The 20,265-nt window shown below is 42.3% G+C and overlaps 1 protein-coding gene across 10 annotated transcripts in view; it reads right to left on the reverse strand.

Moving 5' to 3' along the window:
* Positions 1 to 19,402, reverse strand: part of LOC121670956 (multiple epidermal growth factor-like domains protein 6) — a 192,580-nt gene extending 173,178 nt beyond the window's left edge. For 6 of the 10 annotated variants that reach the window (XR_006018348.1, XR_006018347.1, XM_042041961.1 and 3 more), the window contains exons 1-4: positions 19,213 to 19,402; positions 7,108 to 7,242; positions 6,346 to 6,455; positions 4,833 to 4,937 (exon numbers count right to left, since the gene is read on the reverse strand). Coding sequence is in view for 8 of the 10 variants with exons in the window: in XM_042041961.1 (XP_041897895.1) it covers positions 4,833 to 4,937; positions 6,346 to 6,455; positions 7,108 to 7,242; positions 19,213 to 19,304 (442 nt within the window). In the remaining 2 variants the exon portion in view is untranslated. The remainder of the gene's footprint in view (positions 1 to 4,832; positions 4,938 to 6,345; positions 6,456 to 7,107; positions 7,243 to 19,212) is intronic. The other 4 variants (XM_042041965.1, XM_042041963.1, XM_042041964.1 and 1 more) reach the window with 1 other exon arrangement.
* Between the last annotated feature and the right edge of the window lie 863 nt (positions 19,403 to 20,265).

Below are 20,265 nucleotides of genomic sequence, written 5' to 3' on the forward strand. Positions count from 1 at the left end.
GCACAATGAGGGCCCAGCTATCAGAACTAATCATCCTCACAAATACTCCAACATCTAGTTTCAGTGGCAAAGATCCATGAAAACTGAAGACATCCCTATGGGCAACAGATCCATGTGAGCTTTCAGCTTGCCATTTGCTATTTTAAAAAAGGAACACTTATAGCACTGGGTTCATGGATTTACACTGCCCTGTATGGCTTGTGTAGGTCTTCAGCCTCAAAGAAGAAAATCTGCATGTCTGCAAGAGACCACGGTGGCAGACAAGACATTAATCAGAAGTTTTATCAAGCAACTCTTTGCAGGAAGAAACATTTCCTAGAGGAAGATAGAAGAGAATTCTTTTTCACAGTGAATGAAAAGAGTATTTTTATTTGCAAGAAGATACATCAGAATTCCTGCCATTTTAATCAATGGTTTCATAAAAACCCACCTTTGTTTTAAGTGGCTCTATAGTGTAAATTCTGATCTGCCTGGTCTAGGAGGTGCTGGCATTTTTGTTTACCAGAATCTCTATATAGTTCAATATCTCAATAGTGTGTGACCAGAGTCACGGCAGAGATTGACAGCTAGTCAATGAACTGATGAATATCTCCCTCATAAGCATTTCATTTAGCTACCCATGCAGTGTGCATTTTGCCTTTATATACACAGTCCAACGCCATTATCTTACACTTAATTACTTGGGTCTCAAAGCACCTGGCAGAGGAATGAGCCACCATTATCAACATTTCATGTACAAAGAAGCCCAGGCAGAGTGGGGTAATTTGCTAAAAGTTACTGCACTAATATCCAAGGTCAGTGGCAGGTGGGAAGGAAAGCTCTTATCAGGTGAGCACTGCACTCAGCAGACCACACTGCCTCTCAAGATGAGTGCCTGGGAAGCACTTACTGCAATCTTTAATAATCTGCATCAGGCACTGCAAAAGAATTTAAAATCCCACTTGTGTGACAGCAAACATTAGTGTAAAATTTAACTCTATTGACACTTTAGCTGTTAAACACTGGAATATGGTATTCAGCTTTCTTCAAAGAGGACAAACATCTTCTAAGAGGACATACATCATGTCACCATGAGAAGACTTTCCTGACAAGTCTGCCCTGGTCATTCCTCACATATTTTTAAACATCTTCTAATAACACCCATTGTCTCAGATAGACTCAACTGTACTTATTCCTTCTTAATTATGGCAGCCTCTTGCAAACATTAATCATGCTGGGATTTTGTATCACTCCAGAAATTATAAAGCCTATTCAGTTCTCACTGTTTTTTACTTTATGTCTTAAAATCCATCAGGAGGCACTCAGCAAAACCTAACAACTTGAGATTCGATGGCAGAACATTTAAGAGTCAAAACTAACCCCTCATTTTCCATTGAGCAATTCTATGTACACGAGGAATAAATAAATACACCCTTGTTTGTAGAAATTGGAATGTTTTCACTGGCTGCATGTCCAGGTAAAAGTCCCAGGGCTGAATTAAATGACCTAAATGAAATTAATTTGCTTCCATGTCCAGCTCAGGTGGCTACCAGGCCTTGAACAAGATTACCAGGACAACTAGTGAATATCAATGACACCAGCACTGCAGCAGAATTTATTCTTGGCGGTGGGTTTTACCTTCTCTCTTTTGTTAAAGGTTTCCCCTCCCTTTCACTGGGAAAAATGGGGATCACAACTTCCAAACAAGTTAAAAAAATGGAAAGAAATCCAGCTTGCAAGTTTACATTGTAATTGATATAAGTCTATTATTACAAGACAAATTGCAGCAGACAATGCAGGAGACAGCTCAATCTGTTACTGAGTCCCTGCAATGGCTGGATGAAGAACTCGACCATTTCACTCATAAATCTTTCTCTAAGTTTTCATTGCTGCTTGTGTGGGTAAAATAATAAAACTATGGAGTGACGTGAACAAGGGATGCAGTAACACATTTCTAAACACGATTACATTAAGTTTCTTACAGGAGCCCTGACCCTTTCGGCATCTAATCAGGAATATGTCGTGTCCCAGGCTGCAAAAGCACCCCACAGTTCCTTTAAAAAGTCATTAGCTGCTATCATGCCAATTGTGAATAATCATCTCTGCTGAGATCACTGTGAGGCACTGGGCTGTCATCAGTCATTCTGGAGGATCCATCATAAACTTTCTGCAAGACAGACCAGGACAAAACTTCATTTCCAGGACACTGATCTACTTCCTAACTCAATGGCAAATATAAATTCCACAAAAAGAAGAAATAATCAGAAGATTCTTGAGATGTACATTCCCATTTACTTCTTAGAGTAATGGAATTTAGTAGTATTTTTATACTAATGCCTTGTCTATTGTCTGTAGTTCACAGTACCCAGCAAGGACATCATGAGAGCTGCTGCACAAGTGAAACTTTAGAATTAGCTGCCAACACTGATGACAGAAATAGAGAGACAAGCAAAAAGGTTGGAGAGGGGGAGATATAAAATGGGATACATGAAGCAATTTTGCTCAAATGAGTTCAGGTGCAGCTATGAAATGCCTGTGGTTCTTCCTCTGTCAGGAGATTGTCAGGAGACCACAATACCAGAAGTGACAGAAGCCAAGATTACAACCAAGAACATCCAAGGGGCAGCTTTCTGCCAGCAGCTCCTGGTCTCACACCCAGTTAGAGCCCCCCTTCCCCTAAGAGCCCCCGAGAGGGATGCCCTGGACACTGCTGCCAGCTGAGGGAGAGTCTCAAGGCACAAGGACAGGGGCCATTGCACCAACAGTCCCCTTAGACAGCCTCACCTCTCAGCACCAGCTTTTGCACTGACATTTGACAGCACCTGCTCCAAAACCAAACTGGTTTTCCTGGCATCCATCCATTCCACTGGATCCTCGAACAAAAAGATGCGGGGAGAAGAGACCCCTTTTTCTTTTGGGTTAAGTGTTGGAAAGGAGAACAGTCACATTCACAGTAAGGTCACACAGACAAGGAGGGAGGAGGGGACAGACCAGACTTAATGACCATTTAAACCCAGAAGGTATTACCATTGATTAACACAGCCACATTAAACCAAGCTACTTTAAGAGCAATGTTCCAACATCAGCCAGGAAAACTGGAGGCTATGGCTGTTAGTCCCACAGTACATTTCTTTTTTACTTTTGCTTGCACAAATATGATACAAACCTCAGAAGAATCTGACTGGAGGCACCTGCAACAGTTAAGAGGCCTCACACTCTAAATTACCTTGCTTTTGTTAGGCAGGTGAATGGTCCATAACATTCTTCCTGAAAGAAGGTTTTTCCCTTCAGAATTCAATTTATAAACTTACTCCTGCCAGGCTGCGATAGCAGCTGCTGTATAAACCTGAAAATGATGACTACTGGAATTCTTTTCAAACCTCAGGAATCAATAGGAAGCAGACAAACGACCAAAGATAAAAGTTCCACCCAACTGCAAAGAGCAAGGACTGCAGGATACCTCTCATTGTTTTTACAGTGGCTGCAGTCACCAACCTGTGAAATAGAGACTGCACAATCTCATTTCAGCTCAAAAATCTGACCTGTGCTATCCACACACTGCACCCACACAATCTGCCTGTTGGGAATGCCTCCGTTCCATAGGTATTTCCAAGCAAAAGGAGACTCAAAGGACAATTTATAATGGCAAGGACAATTTATAATTTGCTGAGATATACTCCATTTTGTAAAAGCTTATTACATAGGCTTCTTGCAGATTCTGATCCTGCTTACCTTGAACCAGCAGCTCTTCTGTAAGTCAGTAACAAACAACCTGCCTTGGTGTCACTCTGGCTCATCTCAACTCACCCACATAAACTTGTTTCTGTGAGCAGTAAAGAAATACCCAATCACAGCTTAACTGAGCTAATATTGTCTGCAGGCAGCACCAGTTCCATTGTAAACAGCTCTGCATTTTATTTATTGTTCTGTTCCTTCTCACTCATACTGCATGACAGACAAGCCAGGTGAGGACACGAACATATTAGAATTTAAAAGGGGAAAAACGAAATACTCCAAAATCTGCCTTCCTTTGAACAAAACACAATATGCTTCAGTTGAAAAGGAAATTATCATTTGCCTAATACAAAAGAAATCCTTTGTCCCAATCACAGCCTACTCTGAAGGAATTACTTTCTTCCCTCCCTTAAGAAGCCAAATGGATGCAGTTCTGTAATTTTGGAGAGCTTTACACAGTGTGTTAAATTACAAGAGAACCCATTGTGGGTTTATCAAATTGTGAGCCAGTGTGTGACACAAAAAGGATTCTCATTGAGAGTGGGTGATAGTCTAAGTCACACAGAATTCAGTCTATGGTATACTAGAACACAGTGAAATGAAAGATTGGTGCATATATTATTCCAAGAATACTATGAAATATTTGGTAGTGAGCTATAAAACCTTCCTACTTTGAAAAGAAAAATCCCATGAACAAATGCAGTGGTTCGTTCTCTGCGTTGTTTACCTGCTGCCCACCTGCTTTGACTTGGAATTTACTCTCACAAAGGTAAAAGCAATGCTGAGAAATTTGGTAAGAGCACCACAAGAACATTCAAATTGAGAAGTAGTTGACAGATACTCCACAGGACACCACTGTTGATATTCAATGGTATTATCCAATACAGGTATTTACTCATCTGATATCAATCAAAGTAGATTTTCATCTTGCTTTGTTACAATTGAATGCTAAAATTCTCGAAAATCAGAGACCAACCAAATAAACACTCAAAAGTGCAACAGAGGCATCTTTAATTTTAAGTCAACATTAATAAAATATTCTTGTTTTAACAATTATTGTTGAACATGCATTTTATCCAGACACCAGATGCACTTGAGACAATTTCCACTGGACTCACCATACTGGCAGCGAGGGCCCTGGAATCCTGCAGGACACTGGCACACCTGGGATCCTTCTTCAGAGCATTTCCCTCCATTGAAGCAAGTGCCAGCAGTGCAGAGCACTAGAGCACACAAATAGAATGGGACAGGCTATTTTAGCTGATTTTGTGCCAAGGATCCTCCAGAATTACCTTTCTGTTACAGTCCTGTTGTAACACGACCTTCCAAATAAGAAGAAACCCAAATTTTTAAGTGGAAGGGCTAGACTGCAGTAGGACTTGGTATCATAGGTGGAACTACCATTTTGATATGAAGAAGTTTAATGAAAATAAGACTTAAGACACTGCAGTTTAACTTGAAGGTGCTTCAGAGGCAGAAGACAGGACTCAAAGCACTGCCTGAATCCAAAATAAAACAAGAAAAACTGCCAGACAATAATGCAGCAAAGGATAAGAACCACTGATGCCCTGGGAGATATTATACATGTGGAGGGGAATTACAATTCTTCCCTTCCTCTAACACAGAAGAGTTTTATTTAAAATAACTTAAATTCCACATAGTCAAGCCAAACTTGCAAAGAGTATCAAATATAAAAGAGTAATTCAACCACTTTGGTGCCTTAAAAAATCCAAAGCAAGTCTGCACTGCTCTTTCAGGAAGAAAATTTCCTACCGCCACTGATGCTCACATATGGTAAACTCCTTTAGACTGGAGATTAAAACACAGATTGTAAACATATTTTTGACTTCTTACAACTAAACAGCTGCACACTAAATATGTAGATTCAGGCTGAAACTAACAGCAATACCTCTCATACCTTGTTTCTGTTTTTAATTACAAAGAGACAATCATAAAAGCAAGCTCTCTGGATGCAGCCCTGAAGTTGGTATGAAGGTTAAAAAACAAATATGAACAGATGCTAACTTTCATACAGAAAACACAATTACTGACAAAACAGTAACAAAACTAACTGAGTAGGTTGCCATCTTCTACTGATGTCTTCTTAACAGTGGCTGAAGTGCTGCCTTATCATTTAAATTAAATTCCATCTTTTAGAAAAACATCCAATTGTGATCAGAAATTAGTGACAGAAATGGGTTCTCATCAGATGGAGAACCATGGGGTAGAAACACAACTGCTTCAACGGCAACAGCAGAAGCACCAAAACCAGTCAGGCTCCACAGTGAGTGCTACACCAAGAAGCAAGTGCCTCACAGCAGATTTCTCTGCATAATTTGGGTAACAGCAATAAATTTGGTTGGCCTGTCAAAGCCAGGCTGGCACAAAAATGCTGCAACAATTCCAATTAGAGTTTAGACTGTTAATCTAAACTGTTTCACTGCTGGGTTTAAAATTAGAGCTATTTGGTACTTTTACATTTTTGAAGGACATTTTTTTCCCCATCACTGTGGAAATCCCAATTATAACTAACAAGAAACAAAACCCTTATATCTGAAAGTAAGCATCAGTAGGAAGGCAAGGCCTGAGGATGTCACCTCTTGGTTTGTGCCAGTTTTGCCCCCAACTCACAGTGCAGACAGCCGGGTTCGTTGTCACGCTGGGCCCAGCCAGGGCAGCACTTATAGACAGTCTGGTGCTCCATCCTGTACACCTGCTTGTAAACCGTGTAGTACCCAGACCTTTGGGGAAAGGAAGTTTAAGAGAGCAATCACAACTCCTACTCCACTTACTCCCATCTCATCAGTAGCACACTGTACTCATATGTCATCTTTATGAGACATTTCTTCAGCCTCTATCACAAGTTCTCGTTAAAAACAAAGCAAATACAGCAAACTGCATCCTGATAACATCCAACAGCCCTTATATGCTGTGTGCACATATTATTTTGAAGAATTTGTATTCAAGCTAGTCAAAGGTGAGTAATTTCTTTTTTTTTCTTTTTTCTGCAATCAATTTTGGGTTTAGCTGTTGGGGGAGTCAGATCTCCCATCAATTCTAAGCATGTGACAGAAATAGGAAGAAGTTCAATTTTTCAAAGTCAATGACTTGACAGCTGGGCTTCACCTGAACAAGAACAAGACGGGAACGTTTTCTGATAATGTAAAATTCTGACTCTAAAGCCAGCCACGAAGCTCATGAGCAACCCAAAACACAAAAAAGTCACATTTTCTACTCAGTAATAACAGATTTCAAGTCAAGTCCCAGGAGGACACTATGTCCATAGCCACACATTTCAGATGAAACAGTTTACAACTTCTCTCACAAAGAAGTTAAAGAACCTGCACAAAGATTAGCAACAAAAGGCATTTCTAACAAAAGATAATATATTACCTTCTCTCATAGCTCACACACCACCTCCTCTTTGTGCAGCCTTGTTTCCACATCTTGACCATCCGACTGAAGGACTGAATACACGGCTCCTGGCGTCCCACCAGTGCCAGCTCAAACACCGGGCACACATTCGGCCTGGAGGGAAAGAAAAAGATAATTTTTATTTCTAACACAAATTTTAGACATCTAGAGAAATATACATAAAACTATGCTGTGTGCAACAGTTTGGAACAGAATTTTTACTGGTGTTTGAGCACACTGCAGCTCCAAGCCTTAGAAGGCAGCACGTAAACAATGCGCTGAAATTTGGGCTCCACACAAGTCAGTGAAAAATTTATCACAGATTCAAGGGCAGATAAGATAAGATTTATCTAAGCTATTGCTGGGGGAATTGTATATTCTGTAAGAGCCACCATCACTATCAGTCCCCTCAGGGAAACACACGAAATTCGTAAGAGGAAGTATCCTTGTTCTCTGCTGATTATTCCTAAAATAACAAGGCCAAAATAAAAGCACTGCTTTGGAGGATGATATGTAATCTTCATCCTGCTACCTAGCCAGAGTTACAAAAATAGCCAGATTGCAGAAGGTATGCAGGGTCAAAAAAAAGTTACACGCTGATGGTTCTGCAGAGATGTTGTCTGCCTTTTCCTGATTTCTTTGCCCTGGTATAAATTAGGAAATTCTACATGATAGAAAAGAACAGCATCAAACAAGAAGGGTCTAACTAAAACCACAGAACATGAGGGGTTTTGTCATCTTTAAGGAAAGAACTTCCTGTAACAAAAATGAAATTAATTTACTGATTCTTTTTTGAGTCGTTTATAGACCATTAGTGCAATAATTTAATCGCCAATTCCCCAAGACAGTCTGGTGAGGCTCTGCAAGCGTAAGCCTGAGCCCTCTCCAAGCTAGAGGGTAACACACTGTCACACTTGTTTTCTCTGTCACTCATCACAGGTAAGAACATGACCCTGTGCTAGAAAACCTGAGGGTAGCACTAATAAGAGAGCAGTTCTAGCCCAAGAGCTGCCTGGCAGTTGGTCATGATCACTTACACTGAATATTGTTAATATCTCAGTCAAGATTTATGGTGCTTTTTATCTCAGAGGCTCCCTATTATGCCTGAACACCACACAAGGTAGCTAATAACAGAACATCTTTCATCCACAGGTCTTCCAAGTAGTTTACAAATACCATTAAATTAAGCCTGTGCAGAACAGGAAAGTACTATAAGCATAATCAGTTTTACTGCTGAGCTGAATACTTGGAAGAAGCCCTGCCTGGATCAAATCCACTCCACAATACTCCCAGTGCTGAGCAGAACACTGTCATCACTCCATGGAGAACAGAAAATGCAGCCAGGTCTCCCAAAGGTACCACAGCTCCCAGGGGAATACCTGGGACATTACCTCAGGGTAGAGAGGACCTTTGCCCAACAAGGACACTTCAGTAGAAGAAGATTTAGAAGAAGATTTCAGAAGAACAGATTTAGAAACAAACCAATCACCCCTTCAGGAATTCATGTAGCCCATTAAGGGAAGTTCGGAGAAGAAAACCCACAACTGTAAGCTCTGATTGTCCTATCTCACCATATGGAAAAAAAAAGTATAGATTCCATTTGCACTGGAACATCTGACCTTGAGAGAAGTTACTTCCCTTAACAAGAATATTTGTTTCTCCCAGCCTGTAGAGTAACTGCTCATCTCTACCATCCTAAAGCACACTGCCAGTGGACAACCCCTCCACGTTCTTCCTCCTCCAATGCAGTCCATACTCAATGGACTGCAGTCCATACTCAATATTGCTCCATATTTCCCATTCCTCGAGTCCGCCCTGGATGCCAACACCTCGAAGCAGGACAGGAGATGGTCACAGCCCATTTCAGATTGCCTTCAATTCCTCAAAAAACCAGCCTTCCTCCACATTCCCATGTCATCTCCATTACTTAGCAATCCTTCCCATGTGTCCCAGCTACCTCGTCCCTCCAGAATTACCTCCCCATTTTACACATTTAGCTGGAGTTCAGAGCCATTGTTCCCAAGCCATTCTTAGCACAAAGTCTGCCATTTGTTTCCCATCCAAAGAAGATCTTTGTGTACCCAAAATCTTGCCTGGTTTCTTTTTTTCCATTACGTCAGTTGGTCTAATAAAACCCTTGCCTTACTTAGCAACCATGCCTCACTTAGCAAGCTTTTTAAAATGACTCTCCCTCCAGTGAATAGAACATCGTGTTCTGATAATTCATGCGTATCTCCTTTTATTAGAATTGCCTAAAACTTTGCAGATAAAGGTACATTCATATGCATCGCTCTTCCATAAATAAAAGAGAGGAGCTGACAATTGTTGTAATGACACATTGAGCCCATCCCACAAGTTCCTCCTCATGTGACACTGCCATGTTTCCAGGAATAGCAGTATTGACTTCTAGGATATAGTTAATGGGAACAAATGGCGCTCACGGAACAAAACAAGGCAGCAGCAGAGTCATGTGTTTATGAAGATTTATTCAAAGTAAGCCATTCCTCCTTGATGCCCTTGGGATAATTTAAAGGCAGATATCAAAACTGCTGGAACACTGTAATTAAATTGCAGCAATTGCATAACATGTAATCCTGTGCTGGCAAAGCTGGGAATCAAACATGCCCTCTCCAACAATTCAGCATCTTCACAGCTCCCCACATACAGTCAACAAGCCAATTTTTAAGCCATCTAACTCATTTGATACCTTACCTATAAACTTCAGAACAACTTCTGGAACAAGGCTACAGCTATTGAAGGTACAGTTTAGCACTGTGAGACTCTGTTAATTAGAGGCCATCCAGGAGTAAGCTGAAGCCTCAAGTGGATTTAATGGTGTATTATAGAACAGCTCCTATTCTACTGCCGTGCCCTTTGCATTCAGAAGATATTTCTTAATGAGAACTTAAGTGTTAAAACAAGCAAAACACTAAAATGCATATTATGGCCCATGATTTGATTGACAGACAGGTCCCTAAAACCTCTTTGCACTGGTGCTCTGTGCTAGCCAAGGCTAACACCAAGGCTATTATTAGCTCATCAGTCTGACTCAGGCAAGGCAGAAAGCTCTCTTAATATTTGCATTAGGAGACTGCCCTTTAAACAAAGACACCCTACACACTTCCAGCTCAAGACTTGAGATTCTAATGAACAGATAATTAGACCAACACAGAACAAGAGCAGCCTGGGCTAATCATATGGCTGTGGTGCCCATGAACCACTGCCCAACGGGAAAAGTTCAGAGAAAATTAAAAGCATGTCCAGGAGGGACGTAATTCATTCCTGTGTTTGGAATTTTAAAAAGAAAGGGAATACATCTACCACAAAAATCACAGAATGGTTTGAGTTGGAAAGGACCTTAAATATCACCTAGTTCCAACCCCCTGCCATGGGCAGGGACACCTTCCACTATCCCAGGTTGCTCCGAGCCCCGTCCAACCTGGCCTTGGTCACTTGCATTTGTAAAGGTCCATCATATCTTTGACAGGGATATTTTCTTTTTCTGCCTTTGGAATGCCAAAGCAAATCTCTCATTCTACCCATTGACCTTCTCCCAGCTCAGTACAAGAAGCTAAAGGTAGGTAGATTTAACAGCAGCGAGAGAGCAAACACACATCAAGATATCCCTAAAGATTTCTTTCACCAGCACAAACTTTAAATCAAAACATTAAGGAATATGAATTTGGCTGTCTGATTTTAGGTCTTTCCACAGAGACTCCGTGAATGACACCACCTTCTACACTAAGTCAGACAGCTGTTAACATCTCCCTAAAAATGAGATGTTGCAGCCTGCATTGCCTCAGCTGATGAATCTGCAGCCTGAACACTATTGATCTTCCCATAAAACAGTCAATAGATGAAACCTGTCATAAGAAGCAACTTGCCAGAATTCTGTATTTTCAAAGCACTAATTGGTTGGTGCTCCTTCCCCTTATGCTGTTATTAAAAGTTTAGAAAACCAGAGTCTGCTTATTCAGTTTTAGTTTGAAAAGATCAAATAAGAATTTTCCTTCAGGCAACCAAGATTACAGTCAGGGCTGAATTCTCCACTGCTGTGATGATAAATGTTTTTGCACTAGAAATACACTGATGTTGATCTGAAAATAGCTGTACACTGCTACAATGGATTTGGTTAGAAACTTTTCAGGTTAACTGTCTCAACCCCCTCACACCTCCAACATCCCAGCAAAACATCCCCATTGTCTTATAAAAAAAGATCTCTAGAAAGGCAAGGTGGCACCCTGCAGAAACATGTGGCACTGTAGAGGAGAAACAGCCAGCAGCATGATGTTGTACGCAAAGGAGATGTTGATTAAAAGCTTTTATTCTATATAATCTCAATTGGAAGGGAGAAAAAAGCAATTTTTATTTGAACAGAGAAAAAGAAAAGTCAAATCAGGAAACAGGCCACAGAAACAAAAGGTCCAAAGAACAAGTCACACATATTTACTTATATACATAAATTTTGTCTCTAGATACATATTGCTTAATAATTCACAAAGGCTAGAATAACAGAAAAGGCTTTTATTTTTTAAACTGCCATGCTCCCCTTTCTACCCTTAATCTATTTTAAGGCTCATTTCCCTGATAAAATTAATCAGCACCACCAGAGACAATTAGGACATCCTGCTCCCTTGACCACTAATCAATCCCTGCTCTCTCCTGATCCTGTATCAATATTTGTGATGTTTATAGCCCCTCTGGGGCATGGATTGTAAGCACCAAGCTCATTTAGATTAAGTCTCATTATCACTGCTGTTCTCTGGCTCTGTGGATGAAGGTCCACCACACAAGACTCCCCTCATCCCACAGGTTTCTAATGCACTGCTGTGTCTTACTCACATCCCCTCTTTGATTAGATGGAGCAGCTAAATAACATGAGAGTTCCTTCAGCCTTTGTGCCCTGCATCTAGATGAAGAGCAAATCAATAGGAGATGATTAATTACACACTCAGCTATTATAACAACAATAAGATTTTTACTTCTTGTCGCTATCAAAGTGCGGCGCCTGTCGTTTACCTTCTACTTAACCATCCTCCTCCCTCCCCCCAGCACAGAATAATCTATTTTGGTCGGCAAGAAAAGCAGAAGAAACATGCACATCCAGATCATTTAACCATGATTGGCCAAGCCACCTTTTTTTGCATTTTAAAACCAGCGAGTGATTTTTTTTTTTCTTTTAGAGCCACGTAACCTCAGTCCCCAGAAACACCCAGCTTTATAGTTTTGTCTACTACATCCAGGAGAGCACCAGCACCACTGCCAGTGACCTGGCCTGCAAGGCCCCAGGCAGCACAAACAAACAGCTTTACAAACTTAAGGACTCGTGTCCCAAGACTCTCTCCCTGAACATAATTAGAAAACCATATGGGATATCACATAAAGCAGGCTAAGAAAAAGCAGGTAAGGGTCCAAAATCCAGACTAAACTGGGGATGTAAAAGTGTGAAATTAGAGAGGAAAGCCCTGAGGAGCAGCAGCCACCTCTAGGTGTAATTTCACATTAACTACACCCATTGCCATTACCACTCCCCTGCAGAGGAGTGTGTGACACAGGTCACCCCAGTAAATCTGCCAGGTGCACACACCTGAGCTGCTTCTGGCAGGAAGGCACAGAGAGACCTGATGCTAAAATATTAACATAAAGATCATTCAAAGTGTCACACTATTTCATAAGGAGAGAAAGCTCACTCTGGTTTACAGCAAGTGCCACACTGTTTGACAATTAAATGAGTTAGAAGGTAGTGAAATCCTCAGTTTTATTTCAGCAACCAGTATCTAGGAATTGCTCACTGCTTTTTTGGTGGTTGCCAGATTTGAACAGTTTCAAAGCAAAACTTTTTTTTGAAAGCTCACTTTTAAAATAACATGTAATCTGTAACTTCCAGTCAAACTGAAACAAATATGATTGCATCTAATGTATGCAATATGTGTCAGAAAAATCCCTACATGACAATGTTTTACATCTTAAAATATTCCAAGAGTTTTACTCCCCTATAAAAATCATTAGCTTGATACCACTGATACCAATGTCCATTTTTGGAGGGGTTTTGTTTGGTTTGGGGTTTTTGTTTGTTTGTTTTAACATTAAGAAAACTTGGTTAAGGTAAATATTTTATGAATTTTAGCCACAGAAAAACTAACATTTATGCATTAGTGGATTAGTGTTCAGCAGTGACAAACTAGAAGGGGGAAAAAAATCTCAATTTATTATCTTTTGGATTAGAAATTTATATTGAGGTTCTAAATAATCCACAGTTCCTGGTGTTACTCTACAGAAAGAGATGGACAGGCCTTGACTCACAATTCTAAGATACAAACAATATAATGATGAGAGAAGTTCATGCAACTGCATTTTTCATCATTGATGGTTCACTGGTCAGGCAGGGAGAACACCAGCAATTACAAACAGAAGGGCAACCACTGAAGAGTCTCCTGGGGGTAAGGTGTCTAAAAACTCATTTCCTATACAGGGATATTCCAACCTGAAAAGACCAGGCCCAAAATACCCAAGTGTTTTGTAATTTGAGGAGATTTCTTTGTTGAAAAACAGTACAAAGTACCTTATAAAGCCACTTCTCAGGCACATCCTGAGATATTAGGATATATTTTCCATATTGAATTAGCCTGTATACGTAACATAGTCTGGGCATGGCATTATCCTCTAATCAAGATTTTGTGCCAAGTTCTGCTCTGACTTACAGAGGGAAGACAGGAAGGAGTTTCTACCAAAAACCACAAAAACAAGTGTCAGCACTCTCACTTAAATAACACTCCCCTTTCCACACACAAAATTCATCCACAGGTCAAAGGCACTGAAATGGAGCTCAGTGTACACATGAAAGCACGCATCATCTCACACCAATGGCAGAAATATCAAGTTCCCCTGTGGAACAATTAATGATTAGTTTTAAACCAAGACTAGCCTGCAATCCAAAGCACAAACCAGGACTACGTATGTTCAGAACATAATTTTAAAATGCTTTGATTTCACAGTAATGAAAGGAAATTTCTTCCTCCCCAGAAATAAATTAAAAGCAATAGATTTGAGAGGGAATGTAAGCAATAACAGGCTTGAATTTCAGAGGAAGGAAATCTATTAACTGTGTTCAAAGAGAGAAGGTATTTAATTGGTGAATAACACAAGTCTGCAATATGGGCTGTTAACCCTCTGGGAGCCAAAGCATCGCTTCCATCAAACTTCTGCTAAAAAGTCACCTTGAGACCAGGTCTGCCACCACAGAATCTCATCCCTCCTCAACAAAGAGTTCTTCAAATTTATTAAAAATACTCCACAGTCTGTCATACCTAGATCATGGCATGCCTAGAACTAGAAAGAACAGGCAGTGCTGGATATAAACAACACAGAAGACAAGCTGAAGCAAAACCCAGGCAATTTTCCCAAGAAATACTGCAAACACCCATTTCAAGCACATTAAACTATTGCATCAATAACTAAACTATAGCAACATTCCACAACAGCACAATTATACCTAAAGAAACCTGACAAGTTTTTCCCTCTTGCAGTGTTTTTTTGGAGAGTAATGACAGAAGTCAAATTCCATTAAAAGTGAAGGAGGATCTTTCTTACCTGAAAGGTGCAGATTTAAGGATCATACAGTACATACAAGCTACTGTGACTATGAGCAGCAAATTTCTAAATCTCCTCTGAGATTTAGAACCACTTTTATGACATCTCTGATACAAGTTCAGGAATTTCTAGAACTGGAAAATATTTACAGTTCAAGTTCATCTTTGATAAATACAACAACTTCAGGCTATCACACTTTATGATCCTGTCTTACAGCTATTTCAGAGTTTAGGAGAAAGTCTTGATCTCATTTTTCTCCTGAAGAGCAGGAAAACATCATAAATCAGGAAAAGTACAGTACCACCATGACACTCATTCGTTATCTTTAAGTCTCCTGACAGTGAATACACTGGGGGAGAAAAAGAGCGCTTTGCCATCTGTTAAAAGCCTAAATTCAAAATTAATATTCCTCCAGGAGCTGTGAAACAGAAGCTTTAAGTGCAAAGTCTTGAGAAATGGGATTCTGTGCTGTAGTGCTGACCAGCAGGAGCTCTATCTGGTGGCAACATCCTGTAGTGCACAGGCTAAAAAAAACTATTTTTCTTCAGTGTGATGTTCACATTCACAAAGATGAGAAACATCTCAGTCTTCAACTGCACATTAAAGGACTGGGGGGCATGGAAGGGGAAATGAGGGGATGAAACCACCATAAACTTTTATGCCAAAGCATTTAAACCATGCTTACTACAATCCCATTATCCAAGCCTCAAAGGCTGGAGTAGCTGCTGTTCAGGAGCAGTGAGGGTTTACTGCAACCCTACAGATTCTGAGGGAACAGGAATGGGAAGAAAGGCTTAAGGTTTCAGCTGAAAACAACTTGTTAGGTAAAATTCAGTAGCCTAAATCAAAATTTGTCAATGAGTCTCAATTGCCAGCATCACTTCAAGGTTTAAAGAGAAAGACTTAATACCATTCAATGTACAAATTTACTACAAAAATGTATTAAATTAAGGTACAAATTTAAATACACCAGTGGCAAACTCGGTCTTTATTTTCACCCAAAAAACCTGTAAATTTTTTTAATTGCAAAGCCTCCAAGTGTAAGAAATTCAAAGAAATGAAGGAGATTCCACTGCATTACTCAGTTCAGCTCAAAAAAGTAAACATACTTTAAGCCCTTATTTAATGCAAGGAATACAGGCTTTCCTCACACCTGCAAATTGACATCACTGGAGGTGAAAATAAAGTATATGGGCTAAACAGCCAATACATTGAGATAATATCGCACCAAGAAATGATTACACAACCTACTTTTCACATCATTTGGACAGCATTATGACAAAATCCCAGGCTCCAAGTTTACGCTGTATCTCCATATACTTTATGGAAGCATTTCTCATGTTACTTTGTTTTCTGCATTGCCTTCCAACATATTCAAATTGACGCGAGATTTGTTCCGCTGTAACAATCACAACTCAGAGGCATCTCCTCATATGGAAATGCTTTGCACAACAGCAGTTAGTTCTTCAAATGTGTTCCATCCAAAAAAAAAAAAAAGTGGACTTCACCTTTTTTAATCATACCTTAAAAGAAATTGTTATTTATGTCTCTTGAAAATAGTGCCCACAGCCACATCTGTTTGCAGTGGTGCAAAAGCAGTCCTGTGTCATTGCACCCAACAGCTGGTACAGCTGAAGGGCCAAGTTTACTTGAGGGTTGCAAATGCAGATGTGGATGCTAGACTTTGCTTTTGGGAACATGATTTATCTGTAGGAGCACAGGAAAGCCAATGGTGCCCCATAGAATTGAAGAAGCTGGAAAGCAGTTACTCAGCCAGGAATCCAGCTCTACATCCAGGTGTTCCTTGGAATGTGACCAGATTGCTCATGGATAAAGTGAAAATATGCAGATACAACATGTGAACAGTAAAAAAAAAAGCCCTAAGCAAAACAGTTTTATTGCAAGATTGAGACTGGATCCTCTAAAAGCAAACCAGCCCCTTTAGATGTCATCCCAGATCTGCAAAACCATAGTGACTCAAGGGGCTAAATGATGACAGGAACAAAACTTATCTCCTGACTTTCTCAGAGAAGTCCTCACTCGCCTCACCTGGGAACAGAAGAATCCCTTCTTGAGCCCTGTCCCAGTCCTAACTCTGAAAGGTGATATTTATTGCACAAAGGGGGTTCCCAGCACATACCTCATAACCACCCCTGCCTCCTGCTCTGTCCTACATCACTAACTACGAGCACACATCTGCACTGCTCAAACTCCCAGGGGAATATTTCTCTAGGAGAGGATTTACCACTTCTGACAGCAACACAAGTTCTCTTCTCTTAGTTCCTATTTCTGCCCTATCCCACAACTACCCCCAATTTCTGTGAAGGCCAATGCTGAACGTGAACCCAGTGTTAGATAACATCACACTTACATTATCTTACACACCCCTGTTCTGGACTAGAGAGCTCACTACAGTGTTGAAAATGTGCTTTTTATCATGAGAGATGGTTAATTCTTCATTTAAAGGCCCAAATATGCTCTACAGTGAAAATGGCATGTCTGTTCTCTGGCCATTCCAGAGTTGTCTGAAGTTCTATTAGAGGATCATCAAGGGCTAATTGTATGGAAAAGCAGTTCACAGAAATATCTCAGCACTCTGTAATCTGTTCTACATTAAATCTCCTCAGGGGGCTTGGAAACAGAACACCAACATCCACACAGATCCCTTGCATTTCTAGCTAGGAGCAAACACTCAAGTTAGCAACAGAACGAAAACAATTATGAAGAATATCCTGTATAGCCTCAGCCACGTAAGATCTCAATCAAAACAACAGCAAAGAACACACTCAGCAAGGTATGTTCCAAGGGATACATTCTCTGTTCTGATTTCATTGACTGCAGATGACCAACGTCAAAAGAACAAACCAGAATTATTAGAAAAAGGTGATTCATGAAAAGAACCGCCCGGGATATTTCACTGTTTCTTGGTGAAAGCCAGCAGACTCACTCCTAAAGAGTAGTGACATCTTGCATTTCTACTTACACCAAAGGTAAGGTCCCTAAAGAGCAAGAAAGTTTGGAGGAATGCTTATACTCGTCCCAGCTCAGGAAAAACAGTAAGAATGGCAGTAATTTCAGGAATATGACTCTTGGGAAAAGCACTCAAGGCTCTGCCACAGGTCTGGGGGTTTGGGTGGGTGCTCCCGACTGCTGCTGGCTGCTAGCGCACTGCTGCTCCCAGTGACTCCAGCCCAGCAGCAACATCCTCACACAGCATCATTTCCAGAAGGGAATGTGTCCTCTATTCTTTCAGTGACGCATCTTTGAAAGGTTACAAGCAAACAAAAATTGTTCAGAGGCAATTCACAGTTAACAGCACCTCCAGCTTCTGAAGTGCAGAATCATAGCTATTACTGATGTCAAATGCAAACACATTAATGTAGGCCAGCGCTATTCCTCCACCTGATAGAGTAATTGCTCAGAAAGAGAGCACAAAGCATGCCTGAAAGAAACACAGAGCACTTTTAACAAAGGAAAATGTTTTACCACAGAATGAGCTTAACTTCTCTAAGCACTGTGATGGATACTTCATGCTTCAGCAAAATGGAGTAATAGAAACCACCTTAAAAGCACTTCTGGTAAACACCGTGTAAATATGTATTGCATAGAAAGCCAGTGAGCAGTAGGCTTGGAAATCTAAATTTTCAGACAGAATAAATAACTAAACTGAAAGCAAATACCAGACATTAATTATGAAAGAGTGGGTTGAGGTTGATGAAGATAAAACCCAGGAAGATAAGAGGGGTTAGAAATTACACATACACAGACATCTGAAAAGGCTGTTGTCAGGTTGTTTTGAAAGGGAGAGCAGGGGGACACAACATTCCTTAAAAACACAAGACGAGAAAGGTACACGAGGCAGGAAACCGTTTCCAGAAACATTCAATTTCAACACGCAAAAACTTTAACCACAGATTTCGTGCGCGCGGCCAGCTACTCTCCTTTAGCATCTGAGCAGAAAACTATCTCTGGACACAAGCGTTCCGCTGCATTTACAACCAAAGGCATTCCTTGCTCGTGCCGTGCAGAGCCCCTCAGAGAAACTTCCCCGGCACCCGCAGCACGTGCGGCCGCCAGTTCTTTGTGCGCGCTCCCGGCCGCGGGCGGACGCTCCCCGCTCTCACCTCTCCCTGCCCTTCCCGCTGTGAACCCGACCTTTGTCCTGCTGCTCTCCCCAGGTCGGGCTCAGTTCCCCAGGCTCCGCTGGCTGAACGCGAAGGTAGGAGCAGCCCCGGCGCTGCCGATGCGCTCCCGGGAGCTGCCTTCATCTCCCGCGGCAAAGCCAAGCCCTCCCTCCTCCCTGGGAGCCTCGCGAGCCCCATCCAACACAACTCCGCGGGTCGGGGACCTGCGCTGGGGGGACTCCCGGAGTTCCAGCGCACCCACCCAAACTTTCCCTGCCGGGCCAGGTTCCCGAGGGGCGCAGGGCCCTCCCCGCAGGGCCAAAGGCGGCGTGTCCCGGCCGTGCCGTCCCCCCGAGCCCCGCACACTCACATGCCCCGCTGCAGCCGCGGCTCCGCCACCGCGCTGCGGGCGGCCAGAGCGCAGCCCAGCAACACGGACAGCAGCACCGGCCCGGCTCCCATGGCGCAGCCGGGATGGGAGCGGCGGCTGAAGCAGCAGCAACACCCGCAGCAGCAGCAGCACCCCCAGCCCCGGACCCCAAATCATTTAAAGCGGCGGCACAGCCGCGCCGCGGGCGGGGCGGCCCCGGCCCGCCCCCATCCCCGCCCCGCCGGGCAGTGCCGGGCCCGCCCCGCCCGCGGCGTGAGGGGAGCCGTGTGCGCCCGGCTGTGCCCGTGTCCCGGGAGCTTCCCGGGGCCGTGCCGCCGCACTCCCGCCTGCAAGGGCAGCCTGCCCTGCTCCGCGTCCCCGCTGGGTGCGGCACGCAGGCGGAGATGAGCAGGGGGTCGATTTCGATGCACGTACGCAGGGATGTGCAATCTCCGGCCCCAGCCGCCAGCCTCTGCCCTCCGTTCGGCGCTGGGATGCTAAGCGCGTTCTGCTGCGCTGACAGAGACGTATCTTGGCTTCTCTTTATTTCCTCTGGTCCTTCTTTGTTCTGTACGGCATGCCCGCTGCAATCATATCTGAGCACTTCCAAGAGGCAACCGTGAAAATAAACACATTTAACATCTTGAGGGAGGGATAACACCGCTACTGGTCAGAGTTAGTGACAGCAAGAACATAAAACGGGGAACTGAGGAGTGGTTTTTAAATCCCAGAGCTGCCTGCCGTCCTCTAGACCATCCATCCTCTCATCTTTATGATCTCTCCAGACCTTTACTGCTGTCAAAACACAGCTCCTTCCCCTTTTCTGGTGAGAGAAGGGAGATCAACTAGCCTGGAAAGGGAACTGTGCATAGCAGCAAGTAAAAAATGAGAAAAACACACCTTGAGCGTTCGATGATCTAATGTAGGTCTCCCGGTGTAGTACACCACGGTTTCCCTCTCTCCAGAGAGCTGTGACTAACCAGGCACTGGGCTGTGAACGAGCAGATGGGCCCTGAGCCAACCAGTGCTAAAAAGTGCGATTTCTTTCCACTC

The sequence above is a fragment of the Corvus kubaryi genome, unplaced genomic scaffold (genome assembly GCF_017639235.1).
Source record: "Corvus kubaryi isolate FWS band 111438036 unplaced genomic scaffold, C.kubaryi_AGA036_p1.0 37397, whole genome shotgun sequence".
NCBI classification, from domain to species: Eukaryota; Metazoa; Chordata; class Aves; order Passeriformes; family Corvidae; genus Corvus; species Corvus kubaryi.